Source organism: Alosa pseudoharengus, unplaced genomic scaffold, assembly GCF_046254945.1.
Source record: "Alosa pseudoharengus isolate Yale_2024_CS ecotype anadromous, Long Island Sound unplaced genomic scaffold, YU_APseudo_1.1 YU_APseudo_1.1_scf_15, whole genome shotgun sequence".
Taxonomy (NCBI): Eukaryota; Metazoa; Chordata; class Actinopteri; order Clupeiformes; family Clupeidae; genus Alosa; species Alosa pseudoharengus.
In genome coordinates this window covers 7,304,889-7,331,127 of record NW_027468620.1, presented here as the reverse complement: position 1 = coordinate 7,331,127, position 26,239 = coordinate 7,304,889, and the positions used below count along the sequence as shown (strand labels likewise).

The following is a 26,239-nucleotide window of genomic DNA, read 5'->3' as shown; positions in this document are numbered from 1 at the left end:
AAGGTGGCAATGTTTATCCGAACTGTGTTTGACTCACTGTGAAAAGACGAAATAACCGATAATAATAGCATAGATATTTGTAAGAGGGAATACAATGAACAAATATGTTATTAATGTTAAAATATCAATCAAATGGGATTTAGCCATTTGGGATGTAGTTCATGTGTAATCTGTGACTGACAGCTATTGTTCATTTGCGTGCCATTTTCCTTGTACTTGTCTCTTGCAGGCCAAATGACATAGGATGAAGGCTATTCGTAACCTGTTGATTTATATATTTTCCACCTATCTGCTGGTTATGTTTGGATTAACTGGTGCCCAAGACTTCTGGTGTTCCACTTTGGTGAAAGGAGTCATTTATGGATCTTTTTCGGTGACTGAGATGTTTCCGAAGAACTATACCAACTGTACTTGGACGTTGGAAAACCCTGACCCTACCAAATACAGCATCTACCTTAAACTTTATAAACGAGACTTGAGCTGCTCAGAGTTCTCCTTGTTGGCTTATCAATTTGATCATTTCTCACACGAGAAGATCAACGAGTTATTGCGGAGCAACGAATCTATCGTCTACCTTTGTGATTCTAAGCATATATATGTATTTTTGCAGTACGATAAGAATTTCGTGCAGCTTCGGCGGGTTTTCCCTTTCGATTACAATGGATTGACACCGAAGAAACCTGAGGAAGATCTGAAGTCAGTGGTGGAGTTTTTGGTTTTGAATAAGGCGAGTCCAAGCCAGTTTGGTTGCCAGGTGTTATGTACGTGGTTGGAAAACTGCTTGAAAGGAGAAAAGGGGACTGTGGAAACTTGTGGAATGGTTTATACAAAATGCACCTGTCCTCAACATTTGGGCGATGGAGATTCCGACAATATGCTCATGCTCAACAATGTGGTCTTGCCTTTAAATCCCCAAACGGAGGGATGCCTCACCCCACAACTGCAAACTGCGCAGACGTGCAATCTTAGCGCAGAGGTGAAACGGCCTCTGAAGGAGGGTGAGTACACAACCTTTCCTGGTGGAGCTAACTTAACATTCATACCGATTGATGTGGTGTATATTAACGACGCACGTAATGTATCGATATCCCTCCCTGTAGGCCTACCCTCTCCCCTCCCGTTCAAAGCATGACTAGGTTGTTGTCCTTGAGAAGATTGAGCCTATCAAAAAGTATGGATGACAAATATCAATTGCATCGCAATCAGACGAACTATTGATTTACTTCTATCAGTTAGGCCTATTCCCATTATTTTTCTACCTCACTACTATAAACAGAAAAGCCTTACATTTTCCCTATTATAATGGACACAATTAAATATTTCAGTGAGTGCAATATGAACAGGTAGCCTAAATCAAACCAGGTTGTTTTCCCAAGGACAGCGTTCCCATACTGTGGATAAAAAGGCAGTCAGCAGTGTTTAAATCCTAACGAAAAAAAAGAAAACGTGTCTGTAGATGAAAATTAACACTGTTGGCACTGTCCATGGAGTCCTACCACCAGTTTTATTTGGTGTGTCTGAACGCATTTAATTGAAGCTTCACTAATTACCTGGTGTAAGCACACATAATCTCCATCAGTGCATGGGGGTTTTCTGACTTTGAATAGACTGACTCAGTCGGTGCAGGACTTCATTTCCTGCCATGAAAATGTATAGAGGATCTTTAGTATGTCTGTGCCAACGACATGGTGCCAACCATACAGTGGATGAGCAGGCAGCGAAAAGAAGAATCAGATTTCAGTTAACTGTTATAAACCTCAGTAGCTCTACATCATTTAGCAATGAGGTGACCATGTATTGTAGTGTAGGGGGAAAATACAGAAGTGTACCATAGCTGAGTGGTAGATAATCTGATAAAAGTATATATTTTGTCTACAGGCTTTTTTGTGTGAAGGAAAAGTAAGCTAGATTGTGTTGGCACTCAAGTGGGAATGGTCTTACAGTCACTGAATGACCTGATGGTTGAAAACAAATGACTGAAATTAATTTCAAGGATCATATTTTTTTTATATTTTTGTGGAGGATTTCCCCCAATTTAACTGAATGAGTATCTTTACATCCCATGTTTTTTGTTCTGGTTTTCAGGAAATGTAAAATATGTTGTGTCATGTAAAATGTTGACTTTCAGGCCCACCTGAAAGAATTCTGTGTGGCTTGAAAGATATGCACCTTACCTCCCCTTGATAGTAGAGAGACTGAGGCTTAATGATGCTTAGAGAGGCCCTGCAACAGGATGACAATGGCCTGATCTAAGGCCAGGAAAAGGAGTTCTCTTCACTGCCGTGTAAGTGAAGAGGAGGGAGTCAGGTGTGGGGGAAATCAGGATGCATAATGACAAATTCAATTTGTCCTCCTCCCACAATTGAGAAAAGAAGTAATACATCAAGAGGTTTTAAAACAAAGAAGTAACCCCTTGTGGCTTCCACTTTATTCTGTCCCTTGAGAGAATGAGTGCCATCTTTGATCAGACGAGATGGCTAGGTTTGGGTATTATGGAGGCTAGCTTAAGCCTCAGTAGGCCTCTTTGCAAATCATGAACATGTAAATGAGCCGACTCCATTTTTCCCCCGATTTCCCTCTGAATGTTTTAATGTTTGCACAGCATTAGGCATAGAATGAAGTTGTAGCTCGTCGGCTTCTAATTGTAAGTGCGAAAGCAAACATCTGCCTCGTTTTCCCTTGGTATCCACCTACAGTGATATCATTTAGGTGGAACGGTGAGTTGTCCTCCTCAACTGAGAAAGCATCAGCAAGTTCTAAATCATGCTTTTAATGACACACAATCTCCCCACTGGTCTTACGTCAAGATCAAACTTGTTTCTTGGTGCTAACACAGTATGCATTTGGTATAATTTTATCCCTCAAATGAAACATTGCATATTTAATTATCAACGTGTTAATAATAGCATATGTTCACAGGCGTTATTTATTTATTCACCCATTTATTTATTTACAGAATAGTGTCGAATAGCTTCTATTTATAGGGCGTGTGTGTGTGTGTGTGTGTGTGTGTGTGTGTGTGTGTGTGTGTGTGTGTGTGTGTGTGTGTGTGTGGATACACGAGTGCTTGCATGTGTGTGTTTGTGTCGGGGAGAAGAGTCTAAATCCTTTTTCCTCTGGATAGCCGGTAGATCACGACTGGATTTAAAGGAGAGTACCACGTCCTGTTTCATCACATTAGCCATGCCACTCTCTCTCTCTCTCTCTCTCTCTCCTGATGGAAAATCAGACATCACTATGTGTCGCTCCAACATATCTCAAGATAGCCCAGTGGGATGGAGTTGTTTTGATCTGTTGATCAAATACATTGTGAAAGGATCAACAAACCTTGTAATGGTGTCACTCTTTAATGTACCATTGAAAGGGAGGATCCCTGAAAGCTTGATTTTTGTGGTTGCCAAACTGCTGTTGCATGAGGCAGTATTACGAAGCACATCCTCTGAAAAAAACATGCTTTTTTTTGGAAGGCCAGCTGTGTCTACATTGATGCACATTGTAAATCCAGGAGAAACCATGAGTTTTCTGGCTACTTAACCCCTTCATGACTCCCTGTCAGAGGTATCCCAGTGAGATTTTTAGAAAATGTGATATTGACCTTTTCACAATAGTCATATGAACCCCATTATTCACAGTCACAACCTCCCCTCAAGAACTTGTCGTCCTCCAGCTAAAAAAACACTTTTTCTGACCATCAGTGTCCAGGGACTGTTGTGTTGTGCTGTGTTGTGCTGTGTTGTGTTGTGTTGTGCTGTGTTGTGTTGTGTTGTGTTGTGTTGTGGTGTGGTGTACTGAGGGATAACCTTGGGTTTTCATGTAGACATGCTCTTTGACAGTTTTACTCTGTTCATCAGCTTCTGCTCCAAGCACTAGTCATACAGCCTTGAAATGAATTATTTGCACCATAATAGGGGTTTTGCTGCGTGAGGAGGTAGATATATGTCGCTGACATTTACAATTTACAGCAATGAACCATCTTAGTCTGAAAGGAAAGATACTGTAAGGAAGGATACTGTATATTGTGAAAATGCAAGCCTAAGAAGGCTTACTGTATTATATTCATAGTCATACTTCATAGTTAAGCAGACTGGAACATATTTGCCCAGTTCATAGCTTTGTAGAACTTAGAGTGACCTCAAATTCTTTCACATAGCTTAGGTATTGATGCAATATGTTTTTGTGCAAGGAACCATCCTGGTTCGTCAGCCATTGGTTGTGGATCCACTCTTTTATAGCCCATTTTCTCCATTTTAAGCCGTTCTGACACTTCATGTGGAATTAGATTCAGCTCCACCAAATTGTCCCACTTACATTAGTCACAAATGAATCTGGCCCAAGCAAATGGAGAACATCTTGAGGCATTGTCTCATTATATGACACTCTGTGCATGCCTGCCATTGGCTATTATAGGTTTATATATTTATATATTCGCCATCCCGGCCCTGAGAACTCACCAGATGCTGCTTTCGAGAAAATAAGGCGTTACGTATTTCATTGTGTGAGAGGCATTGTGTCACCCAGTCTCTTTGCTTAACGGAGCTTCAGGGCCTTACTGAGGTCTGAGTAATGACAAAGACGGGCATTTATAAAGTCAAATAGACTGGCACGCTCTCCGCTGGGCCATTCCTATGAACTCAACTTGGAGTGGCTGTCCCCTGTCAAACCCACAGGATAAGAGCAGTTGCAAAATTATGATATATTTGTAAATTTGTTCTTCACAGAGAGACTGCAGTAATTTCCTGTGTATTAGCCACATTTTGTATTAAACACATGACAGTGTTTTATGCAAATTGAAAAAAAAAACTGTGCATTGACCGCAGTGCCCAATGGACCAATGAATCGTGCTTTAATCATAAAGAAGAATGAAGCAAATAAATGCATTCCCATGTATAGCCCGGCCCTGTGTATTATCCTTATTGCTGAGGAAATTTAGCAAAATGAATGTATACAGTATGGACCCTTTCAAGAGAGTTCCATTATCAGCATCATAGTTGGCCCCACAAGACTTCCTTTTTAACATTCCATATGTTATCTTAATGCAGAGGAAGTAGATTGGGGCCCAAATAGAACGTTCAAGCATTGTTTTTGTTTTTATTGATGAAAGGGTCTAATAGGCTAATAGGCAGTAAACTATGTGTAAACATTAGCTAGAGAAGCAAATCATTGAGGACCTGGAGTAAAATAGCACACATGTGTCTATGTTGCAACCTTGCCATGACAGTCTAGGGAATTTAAGATTGACATGAAACTTCTGCGTTGTATCTAAGGCAATGAAATGAGTAATCTGCTACTATTCAAGTAGCATGAATGGGCGAGTTCAGATTCAAGGATGGATGTTGTACAGACTAAGGTAATCTTTTGTGATTCTTTGGTAATGAGTCTACCAATTTGGCCTTATACCATCATATATTATACACCAAGGGCAGAAGTTAGAAAAAAAAAACATGTTACTGTACTGTAGTCAGTCAGTGTAACCACTAAGAGCAATACCACATAATAAAGAAGAGATATTGAAATAGGAAATGCTGTGTGTATGTACCTATGAGAGCAAGTTTCCTTTAATATGGCAGCAGCTGCCATAAAATTTCCTAGCACTGCGGCACCACCGCATGGCGTGGCCTTTTATTCACTTTGGATCTGAGTCAAGCCACTCAGTAGTCACCCTTCATTATGCTCAGCCTCTATTGTGCACTGCCCTCGCTGGCCATTTTAGCTTCAATCCCCAGGATGATGGGAGAGCTGCCTAAATGCTTCGTGTATATTTTTTTGCACATTTTTTTTTTTTTTTTTTTGAGGGGATCCGTAAAAGTCAAATGTTATGGCGCCACTAAATTTAATACAGATAAGTGACTCCCCTTGTCTGGGGCCATAATTTGAATTGCCAATCTGATCTTCCTTGTCTTGTCTTGGAGATGGTAGTGAACCATTTCTGTATTGAGAAAATGTCCACATGATCATATGGCAAAATTACAGTTGTACATGTAAACAGAAATAAACACACAAATGATTACATATTTGGCATTTAGCCATTGTTTGTTTATTTTGTTAGTAGTGTGATGACATGTTGGATGTTGAAATAGTGAAGGTAACACAACTGCTGATGTTGCACGTGTTAAACAAGGCTGTTCCATTCCATTAGTGCTTACCTATGTCTCGACGGGTCATGCATACAGACCACTTGAACTGCCAGTATGCCTACAAATTAGCATCTGAATTAGATGAAGTAGTGGTTGGTGAAATATTGAAATATATTGAGGGAGATCAATTGAGAAATTGAGACAATTTGATAAAATGATATGTAGTATGATAATTAATTCCTACAAGGGTTGTTGAGAATAGTTAGGCTAGATCTTTCTGACTAAAACAGGATGTAACTCTTAATGACAATTCTGATTGGTGCTGATAAGGAATTTTGGCAAGGTGACACAAGAGCTGAAGAGGCAGCATAATAATATGAAGAATAACATAAGATCGTCTGATTGTCTTTTATCACACTCTGTTGAGTCAGATACATTGTGATACAATTGAATACTTGCAGTAATAGGTATAAGATTGTTTAAATAATGTCATTTAAACATGAGCACTTTGCTGAATCACTAAATTTCCAAACTCAAGATCCCCAAGTGCACCATTCTCTGTCATGTGATGTCCAAACATACAGCTGTTCGTCACACACTTTTGACTGCTTCTTCTCTCCTGTGTCTGCATTGGCCCACTTCAATGCGCAAAAAAAAGAGGTGCCATTTACAAAGAGCCCTTGCAGCTGTGTTCTTTCAGCTCTGCCATACATCCCATTTCAACTTCAAAGCCGCTTCGCTGGCTGGCACCGACAACAAGGGTGTCACATGAGGAATTTACAGGCTTTGGCGATAACACAAAATGCTCTTTGCATTATGTCAGGTTCAGAACCTCTTCTTTTTGAGGTAATGTGCTAAATTACGCTCAATTTAAAGTCTTTATGCAGGCACTGTACGTGTCTCTTCACATGTTAATGGCATGGCAAGGGAGTTGTTCATTTATTAATTTATCTGTTAGAGGATTTATTTAGTTTTTTCAGTGTATGAATGTAAACCAAAGTAAAGTGAGATACCGAAGTAAGGCTTTACGGGGGAGAAAATCCATTTCTTTTAGGGTCAGCACTATTGATATTTTACAGAAACACACACATACATACATACAGACACACACACACACACACTACAGTGCAATGGTAGTACTTGCTCATGCATAATTTATCAAGCAAGTGAAAGAATAAACAGATTATAGACAGTGCACCAAAACACTGCTTTCATGCCTTTGACAGCTGAATGAATAAGTTTTGATTACAGTCTACAGCTCGCCGTAATGGCCCAGTCAACTGGTTAAAACAACACTTGGTTTCACTGTGTGGATAACAATGCATTATTAATACCTTTCCAGCTCTGTATTCACCATGATACCCTCACTGTACCCTTCAAAAGACCAAACAGGGTAACGGCAGACAGTAGACGTGGTACAAATGAGCCAACTGTGCTATTGGTCACAAAGCATGATTGAGGCAAGTCTAATACCTCCATGTTTTAGCCACAGCCCCATGGCCTGCTGCTATTTCAAAAATGGATGTGTTTCGGTATAGTTCACCAGAGCTGCAGTTATAACATGGCACCTAAATCACAGTCCCTCGCATGTAAACACTAGCTGCTATTATCGTCGGCCATACAAATCGCTGTTACCCATTCAAATGCTATAGGTAAACTGCTGCATTGACAAATTCCGCCATAATGCTGCTCTGATGATGGCATTATCTTGACTAATGTGTTTCACGGGTATAAATTTAGAGGATCGGAGGATGGCATTTAAAGATTGTCCCTACAATGACTTGCCATGGTGAAATATTAGTTTTGGGGGTGGTGTATTGTGAGTTTACATAATAGTATGTTGTTGGATGGTTTGATCTCCTCCATAAATTTGTCTTGGCAGTAAAAACTCCATAATGCGTCGAATTACAATGCTCTCTGAGCCATAGCTTTATCTGTTTTAAATATTAAAAATTGAAGGTTCCCAGTGTGCCGAATGAAGCTCAACATGCATTATTTAAACATGGTGATAAATTCATCATAAATATTCATTTGCCATTATTTATCTAAAATATAAGTAATGAGCCATCTTCTTGCATTCATGGAGGACTTTAATCCTGTGGTGTCTCTAGGGGTGTTGTGGAATCGTCTTAGCACAGTTTCACTTAATAGTGTGCAGTCTGTTTGGTCAGCAATTGGACCGAGAAAGCCTTTGAATTTGCTTAGTCTTTTTTGAAAACCTTGTTTATCTTACGAGAAACATAAACTCAAGGTCTGTAAGTTGATCAGAGACACATTCCTCGTCAAGAATATACAGTTGTAGCTTCTGCTTTGGTTCTCTAATAGTCAAAGCTAATATTTTCACAGTCGTTGAATGAAGCTCTTCACATAACAACTTTTCTTTGTGATCAAGGCTTCGTTGTAGTCACTGACATTTGCACGGTCAAAGCCTACATATATTGGTTTTTATGAAAGTTGATATCCAGAACTTAATTTGTTTTAACATGCATTTGACTTATTATTGTTTGGGGAAGTTTGACATCATTTTGTAATTAGTTTACATTGAGAAATCTGAGAATGTAGGCCTAAGCCTGATGTGTCATGCAGTTTCAAAGACTGACATTCACATTGACAATTTAAATTCTTTAAGTCATTACGTAAACTGACATACACATGCAGTGTGTGTTGTTATATGTACAATGGAATGTTACAGAACGTGCCGTGGTCAGTGGGGTTTAGCTTTCAGTATTCTAGAATATTCAATAATTTAGCTTCTAGGATGACTGGCCAGGGCACTCTTTGCCTCCTGCTCCCATGGAAATATGCGGCTACTTATGGTGGATTTCCTTAATGACAATAATAGCCTCTTATTTTTGCCTGTTTTTTAACATTAAAATTCAGCTCCTCTGGTTGATACCATCTGGATTGTCACCTAATTTACAGCAAACTGTCACAAATATGGTGAGGAGAACCAACAAAATAGTTAAATAAAACATGTCACTTCCAACATGCTAATAAATAATAGTTTTCAGACAGGTGCCAAAGTTGACGGCACAGTCAGTTAAGACTATTTTCAAGTCTGACTGAGATTGACAACGTTAGACCAGTACTGGAAGTATTTTTTTATCTTGAGCATTAGGTGTATTTAATTCTCTCATTTTGACTAGTATACCTGATGTAAAGTAATGCCATGACATGTGGGAGTACTGAACAAGTTGGTCCCAAACCAAACTTGTATCTTCCTGGGCTGTTGATTGTGTTTATAAGTGAGAATTAAATCATACCTAAGTATAAAGTATAATTGTGACATCTAACATTATTGAGCCAAAACAAAGTGTAATCACTTTAATTCTCCTGTGCGTACTCAGACAAGAAGTAAAGTTGTTTTGCGCAAACAGGAAAGAGCCTAATTAACCTGCTCAGTGTGCATAAGCATGGCACACATCATGAATTTTCCTTTGGTAGATTTGACCCAGGAATGACCTTTGAGACATTTACACTCACTTAGGAAAGCTTTGAATGAATTTTTAAAGGATTTTTGGCAGGATGTTACTCCACTACAAGCTCCAGAGCCCTTGTTTGTTAGCGCAGTACAACAGCGCTGTTATCTTGCAACCATTAATGACAACTTAGATCAGCCGCAGTAAATAGCTACAACAACAGTATTAATTGTTACTAAGGTCTCCTCTGTATTGTAGCTTGAATGTTATTCCTAATTTTTGTAGTGTTTGTTTAATGAATTAATGTAAATGTAATGTACACAACAAAATACTGTTCATGTTCATACAAGCACTTAAGCTTTGTGACACATATTGCTGTTTTTGACAGTGGTAAGCTGTTCCCAAAGTAAATAGTGTTTAACATGTAACACTACAAGGTAGATATTTACAGTTTCCCCACACAATGTCATGTAATCATACATTTTCCTTCAGTCTACTATCCATACAGCTGGACTCTTAAAGATTCAGTAGTTTACTGTACATTTTCACTGACAGAAAAATGTCCACCATGAAGAACCCTATTAACCCTGCACGGTGGTTATAAATGTTCACCCATAACTTTTTCTTCAGTCTGCCTTTCATAAAGTTGCCAATTTCAAATGTAAGTGGGTTCTTAAACAGAAAAAGTGCCATTGCATGTGCAAGCTTATTTTCTTTGACTTCAAAAAGGCTGAAATATGAATATGGCCGTCAAAAGTAATGAGTCTCTAAGGAAGGCTTGTTCCAAACCCTTTGTAAGTCATTTAAATTTGTTTACAACCAGCATATGTGTAATGCAAAACCATAAATAGCTACCAATCAATTCAATTTCTCTGCTGTTGTTTGAAGAATAATAACATAAATGTATTTCTTAGCTGTGACTATTCTTCAGTCCTTGTGCTAGAAGGGAGTCCTTGACGTTTTCTTAAAGGCAGACCAATTAGCCATGACAACATTGCATTGCAGTGTTTGGATACAGAATTGATTCTTATATATGAAGTCCATTAAAATGTTTGGGGGTGGCCTATCTCAGATTAATGTTGTCTGGTGAGTCACTGAACACTTGGTGTGGTGGCTTGCCATTTATTAGACAGGGGAACATCAAATTTAGAAAGCAATTTGTGTCCTTATATTCAGGTCGTGCATTAATAAATGAGCCTTCCCTCCTAATGATAACTCTGGGGACTATTGACTGTTACTCGATGGTGCATTGCGTTCGTTAGACAATATTTTTTATGATCCGGAAATTGTGGAGCTGTTTATCCTCATGCTGCGGTGACATGTTGTTCCAGTGTCACGGTAACTGGCAGCTGGCCTCGGTCCCTCAGGTGTCTTGTGAGTGCGTTGCCAGACCCAAATGTCAACCGCCATGTCCCGTGGAAGACCGTTCACTAGCAGGTTGAAAAGTGTATTGAAGTGTTTGATTGAAGCGCTGTGGCCTAAAGAAAAAAAACAGACCCAACAAAGGCTGAATCACTTCCCTCTATCAGAACAGCCTCTCTGCGGCTTAAATCTGAATTTTCCCATTTTGTTCCTTTTCATGTTAAATGAAACCAACTATACATCTCCTCATACAAGGTGAATGGAAAGGATAAAGGACTATTCACACCAAGAACAATAACTATAACAATAACAGCAAAAAAGTATCGCTCTAGCTAATATGATAACGTCCACACATATACTATAACAATGACATGAAGAACAATATCACTGGAGATCACTTTCAGAGCGATTTTGAGAACAATAAAAAGCTGACAGCCAATCAGAATCCATAAAATTTTAGACATCACACTCATCAACAAGAGGAGAGACTTTCCTTGTCATTGGTCAGTATGGACGCACAAACTGTATTGTTCTAGTTTCGTTCCCAGTGTGAATGGCCCTTAAGGCCTGTCACATACATAGATGTCTCCATTTTATGCTCAGTGTCCATACTTCTTTAGATCAAACTTGCAGTCTAGATGGCCATTTCAGCATCAGTGTGGCGATGCTTGTCATTGGATGGCAATTACAGTCCACCGAATGGAGGCATTTGCATTAACATCCACCCTGAAACCTTGGCAAATGAAACTGTCACTCACCAAGACTGTTTATGTCACCAAAGTGGACGGGAAAGCCAATCGAGCCCCAGGAGGGGTGCCTGCTGGTCTAACAGCCGCTGATTGATATTCCCCCACTGATGTGCGAGGAGTGCCCATCACGCAAACATCATTCCAACTACTTACAAAAAGTTACAGTGGACTTTCTCGGTGTGGGAGATTGCGGAATTGAAAATTTGATGGCATGCCAAATTTGAACGAAATAAGCGAATGCTAGGTATTAGCATGCAGGTCGTCATCATCATCGTCGTGGCTGCATTTGTTGAAGGCCACTTGCAGATTGGGTAGTGCCTGTTCATACTTTAGTTACACCTGAGCTTCTGTGGCATTTAGGTTTCTAACTGCAGTGCAAAGAGTAGAAAGTGGGAGAGCTTAATCATGTGTTTTTGGGTGCTGTGGCATGTAGTTCCTTTCCATCCTCTTCATCATTGTATACATTAAGTGTTGCCTATACTTCATACAATCATGGATGAATCATGAACTTTCGGGCCCCTGGGCCGAGTTGTATTAAGGCCCCCCAATTGTTGCATAATGGGAAGGGGGGTTTGGGGGTCCTCCCCCAGAAAATGTTTAATTTGTATGATGTGATTTCCTGTATTCTGGTGCATTTTGGGGATGGCCAATACTTTAATTCAATCAGATTCATAGCCTACATCCTGATTTGTTGATATTGAGGCAATGATTCCATGCAAAGGCTTGGACTTCAGGGCCCCTGACCCCTGGGCCTGGGCCCGTGCAGTAATCCATCCCTGCATACAATGGTGTTAAATGCATGTATTTATCCCAGCAACATAGTCATGTGAAATCTCGATGGCCCCTATATGTTTATTATTGTATTCTATTCGATCTGTTGAACTGTTTGTGCTGTTGTAATGCATTGCTTGTGCAAAAGTCGGTGAGAACATTGAGCACTCCATCCCCAAAATTGGTTTTCCCTTTTTTCATAGACTGCTGTATTTCTGTCTAGATATATATTTTTTATCATAGCAGTTTGCACCCACAAATATTATGCCCTGAAGTTACAAGACCTCAAAAGACCTCACACAAATTCATTTTGTTACGTATGTGGTTGTCAGAGAGACTGAGATATTAGATTTCAGGCCAGTTTTATCTGCTTGTATTGAGCAGTCAGACAATTTTCACATCAACACAGTTTATCACAAGTTTGATTGCCTGGGCAATCTTTGATTTGTTGCTTCCTGAAGTGTTAAGGATGAGTAAGGGCATCTCTCTTTCTCAGCACTTGGACAAGTAACAATATTCAATGTGATGGCCTTCAAGTTAAGGAGATGGATCTGTCTACTAGCCTCGCGCCCCTGACTGGCTTGGAGTAACCAAATAACGTGCAAAGAAGGATTCAGTTTATATGTCCTGTGTTGTGTCCAGTTCTATGTCCCACTGATTTTCATATTTAGAGTATGCCATTTTGGTTACAAAGATCAAGAGCCGACATCTATCAAGAGTGTTTGTTTTTTTAATTTGGTGGAATTGGTACATTTACGGCCATCATGTGACATGAGCTGATTATGGTGGCTCAGTCTGACCTGATAATAGGCAAAGGAAAATAACCAAAAGGAAAATATCTAAAACAAATGTAATATTAATGAATTATGGTGCCTCAGTCTCACATAATAATAAGAAAAGGAAAAGAACCAAAAGCAAAAAACAGATATTGTGAGATGTTTTCATTTCAGTCAAGGATATGAACCTCCACATCCTCAGCAAGCCTAGTTCTATATTTTATGGTACATATTCAGTGTGCTAGCAGTTTAAAATAGTGGATTACATTCTGGGCTATTTTTGAAAAGCAGGAGCGGAATACTAATTTTGCAGGAATGTATTTGCTTTTATAAAAATGTTGAAAGAGACTCAGAGTATCTCATTATTTGGCGTGCAGTTTTTCTACCCTCAACAAGGGCTGATCCTTCTTTTGTTGTTACATCCAGATAAACCTGTCCTTGTTAAAGCTGGTGGTGTTTTTTTTTTCTTTCTTCGGGTGGCTTGGATGTAAGCTCGTTCAGAGGTGTGCCACAGGGACCAGGCAACAGTTTAAAAGTCATTAGGGACTCCGACAGTCGCCTTCAAGCTGTCAGTGGGGGTCGTGGAGCGAGTTAGAGAGGTGATTATACCCCAGATCTTCCTGGGTGACTCCAGACACCAGCTTCACAAGCGGGATAAGGGGTCAGCCAGCTGCCTTTATGAGGTGCAGCCCCCATAACACACACACAAACACACACACACAAAGACACATACAAACACGCACACATATACACACACACTCACACATACAGAGGCACAGGCACAGAATAAAAGTGTCTTTTGGGGACACAGAGCAGAAGAAAATTCCGGGGAAAAATAGGTAGGTAGGTTGAGGGCACAAAACACTCCTTTATCTTTTACAAATCATTCATCAGCTTTTATCTAAAGCAGCTTAAGACGGAGTAGACAGTACAGAGCGAGGGCATGTTGTGAATCAATAGCCACACTCATTACACTCTTGAGTAGACATAAATTGGCCCCTGTCATCAAATACTTCTGATGTCTGCCTTATGGCGCCATTACTAAATTAGTAGTTAGACCACCTTGTTAAAGAACAATGGTGCACAGGCAAAATTGCACAGAAAAATTGCCATTTCAAAGTTCATAGGCATTTATTTAACAAACAAACAAATAGAACTGATCGAAGGGACTAGAGAACTGGCTCCTTCCAAGCATCCAAAATACAAAGCTCAAGCAATGAGATTTCACTTGGTTTTGGACTGATCGACTGCCTGAGGGAATATTGTTGGAAATGTAAGGTATCATGAAAATTCTGAAAGATAATTATAATATTTAGGTTTGATTTCAGTATCTTTGTTTTTGAGCTATTCATTTCTGTGAGTGATGGCACATTTGATTTGGTTGTGTTTTGCATGGTGTTCCTTTAATTATGCTCGAGCTCAAGGCAACACTATGTGCAATATGATATACTTTCTGCGTACCTGCACTGCACATAGTATATTTCAAGTGCTGAGCAGATACATGTGTAGCCCTTTACTTGTCATGAGCAGGCTGTTGCAGATATTTGCCAACCTAGGTTTGTGTTATGCTTGTAACTTGGGAATGAGAGAAATGTGTTTAGTCATAGCGATCCGTGGAGTAGGCTACAAGAGTAATCTTTATTCTGTGTATACATGTATCTACGCTGGCACTCTTATCATCTGCGGTGGCCATGTAGGCCTTGGTACAGATGCCGGTCGTGCATATATTTGGTGGATGCCAGATGGAGGTAGCATGTATGGGGGGTGACCTCACAGTAAACCTGCTGTCCCGTATGGTTTGATACAGACAGCACTTGTTCCCTTGGTGTAACTGAAGCCGCGCGGTGATAAGATTTTACAATAAGATGAGATGGATATGATGCAGATAATCGGGAAAGTGACTGTCAAGGTCTTGTGATTCCTTTTATGTCTGTGACTCTTTTGTGTCACACCTTATTGCTTAACTCTTCTACATAGCTGCATTCGCTCACTCATTCATCCACTCTATCATTCATTCATTTTATTCCCTTTCTTTCTTTCATTCTTTCTTTTCTTTCTTTCTTTCTTTCTTTCTTTCTTTCTTTGTGCCTTGTCCCCATCATGTTGTTAATTGATGACACATCTTTGATAAAGGCAGTGATATTTGTCTCCTACTGTTTTCCAAGGTGATTATACAAAACAAATGGTAATTTCCTTCCAGTCAGTGCATCAGCAGCCACACTTCCGCTGTACACATTTCCTTTGATAATTGTTGCAAGTAACCTTGATACATTTATTTATATCTTGTCTTTGAAGCAGATAGCCATAGCAACATTAAACAAATGTCACCAACTGTTATTGTGGCAGTAGAAGCCTTATTTCATGCTAAGGGACATGCAGTTTGTTTCTGAAATGCAAATTCTCTGTGATCAGACTGTTTTATTTATTTTTATCTTTTTTTATTATTATTATTTTCAAAGTGTTGATGTAGAAAAGGGCTTGGTCTTTCAACTCAAAAGAACAGAGCCTATCTTCTAAACACTGTCACATGGCCAGACAAAACATGAAAACAAAACAGAGAACAGGAGTAATATGACCCATTACTTTAGTATCAAAAGGTGCAATATGAGTTAAATATAAGTCAAGGTGAGTGTTTTTTAGACAGTATGAAACCGTTTAAATGCTCTCTCAAGGGATCCATTTTCCTAGGTGGCCTGAGTACATTACCATCGTTAAATATGTAAGCTCAGCAAAGACCTAATCTGTTTTCCACTAATGGGACATTTTTTTTATTTGATACTCAGACAAGGCTTCTCAAACAGTTAGCATACACGTAATGTGACACACAAGGCATGCAGTTGTTTAAGTTGGTTAGAACAAAGACTGCTATAAGAGATGTACAAAAACAAGCATTACATCTGGAGCAGTTTGGTGATGAATGCTTTTACTATCATGTGTAATGCAGCTGAAAGCGTGTGCTGAGCAGCATTTGAGAGCAGTATTTAAGCTCTTTTGTTTTGACTTTTTCAAGTTAAAAGCATGGGCTTTTATGAGTCTTACTTCTGACTGCCTTTCAGAGTACTGGTACCCTGTGAAGCCTCTCTGTCTTTCTCTGTACAATGTATATACATATGTGTTTATGCAACGTCCCTTTAAGATCCGGCTAATTTGCGGACATTACATGAAGAGGATATACCAGCCATCATGTCATATAATCTCATCCAAACTGGAACATGTGACTAAACTACATGTGTCACAGTCAGGTTGAGCAGATGGACAGTCTCACTGTGGTCATCGTGAAATAGTCTCACTTCCATCTTGACATTTAATTAATTCGCTCCACTCATTTATCAAAACTGTAATTTATTGAGAGCAATGGCTAAGATGAGTCTGCTGGCCAGGTGCCCGACAGTAGACGCTGGTATAGACCTTGTGCGTGTGTGTGTGAGAGGGCGGCTTAACGTGCCGTGACACATGGTGCTTTCGCCCCAGTCAGACCACAGCAGGCTGATGCAATGTGACAGATAAACCAGAGGTGCTTGAGAAATTGACCCCTGTGCACTGGATCAATATTGTGGCACCTCCATCTTTTCCTGTCACTTTCTGGGCTTTTTATTTTTCAGTTTCATTTTTTTTGTTTGTTAGGCACTTTGTTTCACTTTGTTTTTTGTGCCAGTGTTTTTTTTTTCTTTCTACTTTTTTTGGTGTCATTCCCCCCCCCCCCCCCCCCCTTACAACTCTCTGGTGAATTTAATTAAGCACGTGGCAGTCATAGAAATATGGCACACACAAGTTAAACACAAGTAATTAGCATGAACGAAAACACCCATATGTGGCCTTTAAAAAGCCTGCCTTTGTTCTCTTTCCCACTGACATTTCATGAGTAGCCTACTGCAACCTTTTGCTGCAGCCTTCTGATGATTGAAATGAAATGTCCTCACCAGGTAATTAGTCAAAAGGTGAGGGTCTCACTGATACCTCAGGTCTTGACACTGCTGCAAATCAGTCAGAACTGAAGTTGGACAAAAATGATGCAACTCATTCATCAACAACATGATTCACTCAAGTCTGTCTCATGGAATACTGCCACTGTACAAGTTCTGTCAATAGCAAGCTGGTGCCTGAATACATGAAGTGGTAACATGGGCCCTAACATCCTTCACAGATAGTACAAGACTCTTTAGCTTTTTTGTTCTTTACTTGAGCTGACGCATCCCTGCGATTGGAACTTTTTGGTTCATAACTGATTACTAACCACAACTGTACTAGGGATAGAGTTGTATTCTTTTCAGAAATCACAAATACATGTTGTTGCATGTCCATGCAGAATGTTAGTACTGTGTGTATTTTTAGCACCCTAAATTTAAATAATTTAAGATAACTCATGGTCTGTATTGCAGACTACTCAGAAACCCATCAATAATGTTGTTTTGATAAAAATGATTATGCTAGATGCCTCATCTTTTTGAAAGCAGTGATCAGCTCTCCTGACACAGGCAGACTCAGGGCTTTGATGAAAAACTATGAATAGACCTTTTTTCCCTTCATATTATTCAGAAATACATTTAATAAAACATGAAATTGTAGTCTTAGAATGCTGCATCTAAGGTATCTTTATATATATATATATATATATATATATATAAACATTTCACATGATAAATTGCCACAATTGCAGTAAACATAACAGTCAGGTTACTTTCCAAACTGTTAGTATCTGTAGTATCAGTATCTGTAGGATCAGCAACAGTATCTGGTATCTGTAGAATCTGTAGCAGTATCTGGTCCAATAACTTAGTAAACAGTTATCTGTAAGGAAGAATGAGCCCCGGTCATCTTGTTACGAGTCACCATAAGGATTGCCCGGTTTCATTATGCAAGTGGATCTCACAAGTCCCAGTGTGTGCATTTGCTCTAAGTTATACATAAAGCGATGGAGCATACACAAAGTGCCCAGAATCTATCTTTTATTTTTTTGTAGCTATTGCCAGGGATGCCTAATGACATTTCATGTTGCCAACTTGTCTTATTAAAGTCAGCCTGTGCAGTTCTATCTCCTTGTTTTTCTTGGAACATGTTTCACTACCAGCTCCCAAATTTGTTCTCTTGGCCCAGGGGGATCCAAACAACCCTGTCTTCAGTGCTCCATGCTAGTGCTAACAGGTACGGTATAAAGGGGAAAGGGGGAAAAAGCAAAACGAATAAAAAATCAAAGGGTTAGTAGGCCTACCAAGCTCCTCCTACTGACCACTGTATCCCCCCCCTTTGATTAAAGACATGGCAGGGAAGTTGGTGTCATGTCAGCGAGAGCTGCATTAAGTCTCCTCGAAGTGCATCTCGCCATGATGGGATGTGAACCAGATAATTGGATTAAGCAGACGGAAGGGCTTTTGTGATCAGGTACAAGGCCGACGTAGCGGCTGCTTGTTGTCTTCTCTGCGGACTCTATCCTGGTAGACGTTAGCCTTGGGCAGGGAGCAGACTTGTATTTGGTTTACATGTTTGCCACTGTAGCTTTCCTCAATGAGACTGTCTTTTGGGTTGCCTGACAAGCCACAGAGGTAGCTTACATTTGGGTGAAAGTGATCAGTATTATAGGGCAGGAATAAAAACACTGTGCAAAAAGTCTCTCACACTCTACCATCCTCTAGGAATCTCAAACACAATACAAGTCACACTTTTTAACCTTTTATGGACCTGTGATATGGACTCTTTTTGTCAGCGGGTAAAGATCAGCCTAAAAATGCAACCAAGAATTCAGGTTTCCATGGAAACTGTTGTTCAAAATGGAGCAGTAGCAGAGGTAAAAATAGTTCTGCACTCTCTAGATTTCTTTACCATTTATTTGAATTGGGGAAGATGTCTGCCCTGATAATTGAGGTGCTCAGATGTGTAATGTGAAACTCTGAGGAGCTGCAACTGGGACATAGCAGAATCCTTGGAGGAGGGACGCCATATGGTGTTCTGCACATGTCAAAATTATTTTGGTCTTCAGTCTTTTTAGCTAGTTTTGACAGAGCAGATATGGATTGAGTAAAGAAAATACAAAGGAATTGGAGCAAACAGTCAGACCAACTCCAACAAGAAGTATAGCTGAATCCAAATCAATTTATACCACATAATGATATGAGACAAAATGGATGATCTGTACATGTTTCTGATGCAGTTTCACTTTCAATATTTGGATGAAGTTATTTTCCCAGTAGATGACATGTTTTAATGACCCACACAATACGTTACACAAAAATTGTGTTTGCTCTCATTATGTTAAGGTGAAATGCCTGTGGTCATTTCCACATGCATATCAAAGCCTTCTCATATTCATTAAAACTTTGTTTTCCAGAATGGACCTCTGTTGAGTGAGTTTTGACGGACTTGCTTCCTTACTTCAGCTCTCATTAAAGTTTCCAATGACATACGCCTCAACACAGATTCAGGTAAAACATCAGTCCTAGTGCTACTGGACCTTAGTGCAGCATTTGACACTGTTGATCACAATATTTTACTACACAGACTAGAACACTGGGTTGGATTTACAGGCATAGTTATCAGCTGGATAAAATCATATCTACAAGAAAGGAGCTTCTTTGTTGCCATCGGAAACTGTACCTCAACACCAACGTCCTTGACCTGTGGTGTTCCCCAGGGGTCAATCTTGGGGCCACTATTATTCAACCTCTATATGCTCCCACTTGGACAAATCATTCAAAATAATTTGATTTCATATCATAGCTATGCAGATGACACACAAATTTACTTAGCTCTATCACCAAACGACTATGGTCCTCTTGAATCTATGTGTCAGTGTATAGAACAAATCAACACCTGGATGTCTCAAAATTTTCTTCAGCTGAACAAAGAAAAAACTGAAGTAATTATATTTGGTAAAAATGAGGAAAGACTTAGGGTTGCCACTCTCCTTGGCACAAAAGGGTTGAAGGCAAAGGATACTGTTAAAAATCTTGGTGTATTAATTGACAGTGATCTAAATTTCAACAGCCACATGAAAGCGATAACTAAATCAGCTTTTTACCACCTCAAAAATATTGCCAAACTCAGAGGGCTGAAAACTCATTCATGCATTTATCTCCAGCAGGGTTGATTACTGCAATGGACTGTTCACAGGCCTTCCTAAAAAGACTATTAAACAGCTTCAGATGATACAAAATGCAGCAGCTAGGATTCTAACAAAAACTAAAAGAACTGACCACATTACTCCAATTCTTAAGTCCTTGCACTGGCTTCCAGTAAGTCACAGAATTGACTTTAAAGCACTATTGCTTGTTTATAAATCAGTAAATGGAGCAGGACCTAAATACTTGCCAGACATGCTTCAGCAGTACACACCTTCTCGTCCTCTCAGGTCCCAGGTAAAAAACCTGCTAGTAAAACCTACAGTTAGAACTAAACATGGTGAAGCAGCTTTTAGCTGCTATGCGGCTCAGCTGTGGAACCAACTTTCGGATGACATCAAAAAGGCCCCAACTGTAGCCAGTTTTAAATCTAGACTTAAGACCAAACTGTTCTCAGATGCTTTCTGCTAACTGTGCCGAGTAACAAATTCTGAATCTGCCTTGATAATTATTCTACTTTGTCTTTTATTACTTTTTTTACTACTTTTGCCTTTGTTTTGCTTACTAATTATTCTTTATTTTTAAACGATTTTACCTTGTTTTATGTTTCCTTTTTATTATGATCTTTACCTTTTAACTATTCTTTGACTATATTGCCCTTCTATGCTTTTATTTGTTATTATTGTTTGGTTTTGTTTATGTAAAGCACATTGAATGACCTCTGTGTATGAAATGTGCTATATAAATAAACTTGACTTGACTTGACTTGACTTCCCTCTTGGTATTGGTAGACATGAAATATCAACGGCTCGTCGTGGAGTCTTGCGTGGCCATCAGCATGCGGCGTGCTGAGACCTTGGCTGCTGCTTTGTTGACTCAACAGTCAAGTGCAATAATTGCAGTTTTCTTCTCTGATTTGTGGTGACAAATTAGAGAAAGGGATTGAACTGGGAATGGAGGGAGGGGGAGGGTTTGGGGTGGCAGAAGCCATGGGTGAGAGCGCGCTCAGCCTTTTGGCAGGATGAATGGACACACACTGGTCTGTGACAAGAGAAAGAATGAATTGACAGTGCAGTCTGGGACTGTTTATTTGGCGTTATAAATCAACCAGGGGCTCTTTTTTGCTTTTTCGCTGAGTCCAATTTTCAGCACATTTCCTTTCAATTGCTAACATTATTTAAGATGGACTCCTTCCCTGCAACCCTTCCCCATTTAAGATGGACTCCCCAGTAAGCTCTGCGGAGTAATACCCCTTGACAATATGTACCAAACAGTGCATAAAAAGCCCCATAAGGGACGTGTGTGTCATCATCATTAATTCACGGTATCACTGCGGCTGAGGCGCTCACAAGCAGCCAGTGGAGCTTGTGCTAGAGTGCCACCTTTTGACCGGTGTGACGAATCCATCCCCCCCCCCCCCCCCCATCAGTGGTTACGTTACAGTGCAGGCCGTAGGGTCAGGGGTGGTGGGTGGTAGGCCACACACTCGGCTAAACCATTGATTTAATCACAGATTGCTCACATCCCTTGCCAGAGCGCATCCCAGCAGGGCTGCGGAAAGTATACATGCCTCCACCCGACCCCATTACGGTCTGCGTCACAATACCCGCTTCCTCTGCCTCTCCCCTAGCATCTTTAAGGTGAATTTCACCCTCCATTTGCCATTTACCCCCCCCCCCCCCCCCATAATTTGCATTGCTTATAGCGGGGACTTAGGGAGAAAAGAAGCTTTCTTGGAGTTATATTAGCTGTGACATATGTTGCCAGCACAGCAGTTAAGTGTGGCCGATGGAGGTTAATGAATTACGCCTTATTGGTGCTCATTCGTACATAGCCTGGCGAAGGAATTGGTGACGGCAAGCGAGCAGGAGAGGGAGGGGCGATGGAGCCAGATGGCAGCAAAGGTTTCCCCGTTGGAGAATCGATAGATTTCACAGAATCGCTCCTAAAAACATGTGTGTCCCTCGCAGCCTTGTTTACTCCTTGAGCTAGATGAAAGGTCTTTGGGCATTTCACTCAGTGTTGTTGTTTTCTGCCCCCAAACCCGTTCGGAAGCTTTTTTTAAATGTCAGTGAGTCTGTGGCGCACCAAGGGTATATGTGCAGCATGTTTTAATCTTGGCTCATTTGAAGTGGGGTTTGACATGGCTGAAGTACCCACAGTGAGAGAAGTAAAGGGCTGATTCTGCAGCATGCAGACTTATACTGTTTTATTTCATCGCTTGGTTCAGGCGAGACTCTTGGCATGGTATGGCTCGCCTCTTGGAGCATTTCATGAGAAATGAGTATTTAGTAGTGTCCTTCTATCGTTTCTTAATTACCCTTATGACTTGGCACTGCTTGTGTTGCTTTGTGTGAACCAGTGTGATAAAAGAAGACAAGGACAGTTTATTTACATAGAGCAATTCACATCGGAAATACTTTGCAAATGAACGGATAAAAGAACAGAGAGACAATAAAAGGCATCTAGTGATACTGAGACCCTTTCTCTCAGCACAATACTGAGTAAACTAGCTTCTATTTGGCTTCTCATTGAGGTTTGCACAAAATCAGAAAATCCATTACTATGCTTGTGCTGTGTTCCCATTAGGTGATATCATGCTCAACATATCCAGAATTCGAACTGCTTGGACATTCATGGGTTAAGACAGCCTGTGAAGTGTTTTTTTTATGAAGCTAGTGTAGTAATGATGCAGCAATTTGACCAGTAGACGCTGGCTGAACGATAAAAGGAAAATCAGAAGCCTGATAATTTGTCCAGATGCATATGGGCTAAAGAGTAGCTCGGGGAAACAAACGCATAAAGAGTGAGATGAAAACAGAATGAAATTGCACACTCTTTGCTCTGTCCCTCTCCAGGCTGGCCCGTAGTTAGTGATGGTAGGCAGAGCCTGTCAAACGCAGGCTGTGTCTATGTCAAATGCATACCACCTGTCTCTCTAGAAGGGGAGCAGGCAAAAGAGGGAAAAAAAACCCTTTCCCATTTAATTATTTAACACCTGACTCCAGCCTGAGAAAGCAGCCAAAGCCTGCTCTCCTCCACCTCCTCCTCTCCTCTCCTCCATCCGTGATCGAAGCCTACGCACCCTCCTGGCTTCGTCCTGACCTCCACCACCACCTAAACATGCCCTCTTATGGCCATCTACCTCTCTGCCCGTCCATCTTTCTGTCTGCCACTCTGTCTATCTTTCTCTCCATCTGTCCGTCTACATATCACTTTGTAAGCAGCACGCGAGGCCTGCAGTGTCTGTTCGTCTGTCTCTTTGCCTTCTAGCCGGTTGCTGTCCGTCCAGTCGCCCATCCGTCTGTATGTCTGTCTTGTCTCCCTCTCACCTTGTGAGCAGAGTGAGAGACCTGGGATGTCTCATGCTTGTGTACTACACAGGCATGATAAGAACAACTCAGTTTCACATACAGACAAAGAAGGAAATAGAAAGAAAAAGAAAAAAAGGGAAAAAAACAGCCCTGCGCCCTTGGTGCGTGCCAGACAGCTGGAAGAAGCCCAGCATCTGCCGAAGAAGCTGCCGAGCCACTGAAGCAGACGAGTCCCGCGATCCTGAAATCTCCGGCGTTTCAGGGACATATCAACACACTGACTTCACAAGGACGCCACTCAGACAGGCACACATTAACTTCCGCTAATCAACACACCGAACAGAGTTAAATGCTAGTGGGGAGTGACTTTCAATGAAGAACATGTCTTGTCTGAATGTTATTTAGTTTAAGCAGGTTTGCATTTTCTAGGTCGCCTTTTAGAAAGGCAGTTCAATATTGGATACAGTTAGCTTTCTTACAATTGCATATTCAATTTACCATGATGGCTTTCTTATATGTAATGGACTCTCTTCGGCATTGAAGCGCTGGTGGGATTTCATTTAGCTCCACTGACAGGAAGTCATATCTGAGGGAAAATAGAGGCCTTTGAAGGCTCAGGAGACAACAGCATAGAATGTGTTGATGATATATACAGAGCAGAAACCATTTAATTCACCAGGCCTGACACATACCAAAAAATACCCAAAAAATAAATTGAAATAACCTTTCAGGAAACTAAGGATAAATAAATATGTTTAGAATTGTAGTCTGCCAACTTCTCTGGCCTTGTCAGATATTTGCTTTACAGATAATAATATTTTGTTTATATATGAAAAACAGGACACATGCTTTAGTGAAGAAATTGAAGAGGTATTCAATTCTGAATATTCACAACTGATCAATGTTTGTGTGTGTGTGTGTGTGTGTGTGTGTGCAGTGAATAAGTAAATCATAATACATTTGAATGAATTCAACCCAGCCACGTTTGGGACTGGTCAGCTAGCTTAGCCTAGCTGGTTAAAATGCATGTTGACACATGGCCTACATTAGTCTTTATCTTTTATTCAGAGCAACGCTATCGAAAAAAAAGAGCTTTACGCTCCCTCTAACATTTGTATGTCAGTGGTAAGAAGCAGCTCTCTGTGTAGCTCAGTGAGGTGGCGATGATTGTGGTCAAAGCCATGCATGTGTTCGTTGCCTCTCCAGCATTACTCCTAATTTCCCATTCACTGACAGTATGTTTCACCGTGGCTCTAACGTTGTCTGCACAGATAGTTAAGGTTCAGTTAAGATTTCATGCAAGGCTTACCGGCACAGCTGAGAGATAACTTGCTGTTTTTCTTCCATTTCTCCTCACCAATGATAAATTATGAATCGCAATGTGTACAGAAATGGAAACGACGGCAGAGTAAGCCTCCCCCTGCCAGGCAAATTATATTGGCAGGCCTTCTCTCATCCTCCAGTGCCCCTGGTTATGATGATACATTAATAATGACCTCTGTAATAGCAATGGGCTGTGTTTGTAATGCTTTGATGCAAAATTGGCCGCATTCTATACACCAGAAGAAAGGAGTGTTAAAAATCAATCTGAGATGAGATTACTGACAGGCGAGGTGAGCGATATGGGCTATGATGGATTAGCTGCGAGAGAGACACAATAACACAGACACACAACACACACACACACACATGCGTCAATGCGAGCTGGCAAATCAAATGACATTAATTACAGCTTTCGCATGTTCACTGATCCAAAATGAAGAGCCACGCTTGGCAGTGGGACAGTCGGCAGGGTTGGCGTTTGCGTTTCTCCAAGTCTGATGTGCGAATAGACGGCGCAATGTACAGGGCAGAAACACTCACAAATGCTCACCAGTAATCAAAAGTGACCGTGTCATGCAGAAGACTGAGTGCGGTACTGTTTGGATGTTTGTGTACAGTAGATAGATTGCATAATTTTGTAAAATGAGCCAAGTTGGCTCCATTCACCTTTGCTCGAGGTGTTACAGTAATGTCTTGTATTTAGGTCCGGTCAAACTAAGTCCTGTGTTGTTATCATATAGCAGACGTTACAGCATTATGTATGTACTGTTGTGATGTATTTCCATGTTGTTTACCTGCAACATTCCTCTCAGTAAGTTCTCTCTCTCTCTCTCTCTCTCTCTGTCTGTCAGCCTGTTTGGGTAGTCGTAGATCACTCATCTCAGCAGGGTCTTGATGCAGATTCAGAATGGATGGTATCATTTAGAACAGTAGCACAACACTCTTGTCTTAATTGGGCCTTGTCCCGCAGAGAGCTGCCGGGATGTTTACGCACGGCTCCTCAATGTGGTCTAACTAACGTTGATACTGACGTGACACTTCTCTTTTGATCACTGATAACTGTTTAGGGTGGCGTGATGAGCCGTCTGTGGGAAGAATGATACGGCACACTTTCCAGGGGTGTTAAGCACACACATAAAAAAAAAAAACATTCGAATTTTGAAACAGATGAATTTTGCCTGTCACATGATGACAGTTTAGGGTTTTTTTTTGTATATGTTTGATGTTTGTGTGTGAGTAGGGGAGAGTAGGTCTGTAGTGGCTTGGCACTTTGCTATGATGCGGCTGACGGGGAGTTGAATCACCTTGTTCAGGTTGTGGGTGAATTCAGTTAAATCGTCTGGCTGCCAGTTGTCAGCATGTTTCAGTGACAATTGACAGCTGAAAGGCAGGGTCGAAC

The 26,239-nt window shown here is 40.6% G+C and overlaps 1 protein-coding gene across 1 annotated transcript in view; it reads left to right on the top strand.

The window, feature by feature from the left end:
- Positions 1-233: 233 nt before the first annotated feature.
- adgrb3 (adhesion G protein-coupled receptor B3) overlaps positions 234-26,239 on the top strand; it is a 147,198-nt gene continuing 121,192 nt past the window's right edge. Inside the window, exon 1 of the mRNA XM_076286523.1 lies at positions 234-998. Coding sequence (XP_076142638.1) covers positions 245-998 — 754 coding nt within the window. The 5' untranslated portion in view covers positions 234-244. The remainder of the gene's footprint in view (positions 999-26,239) is intronic.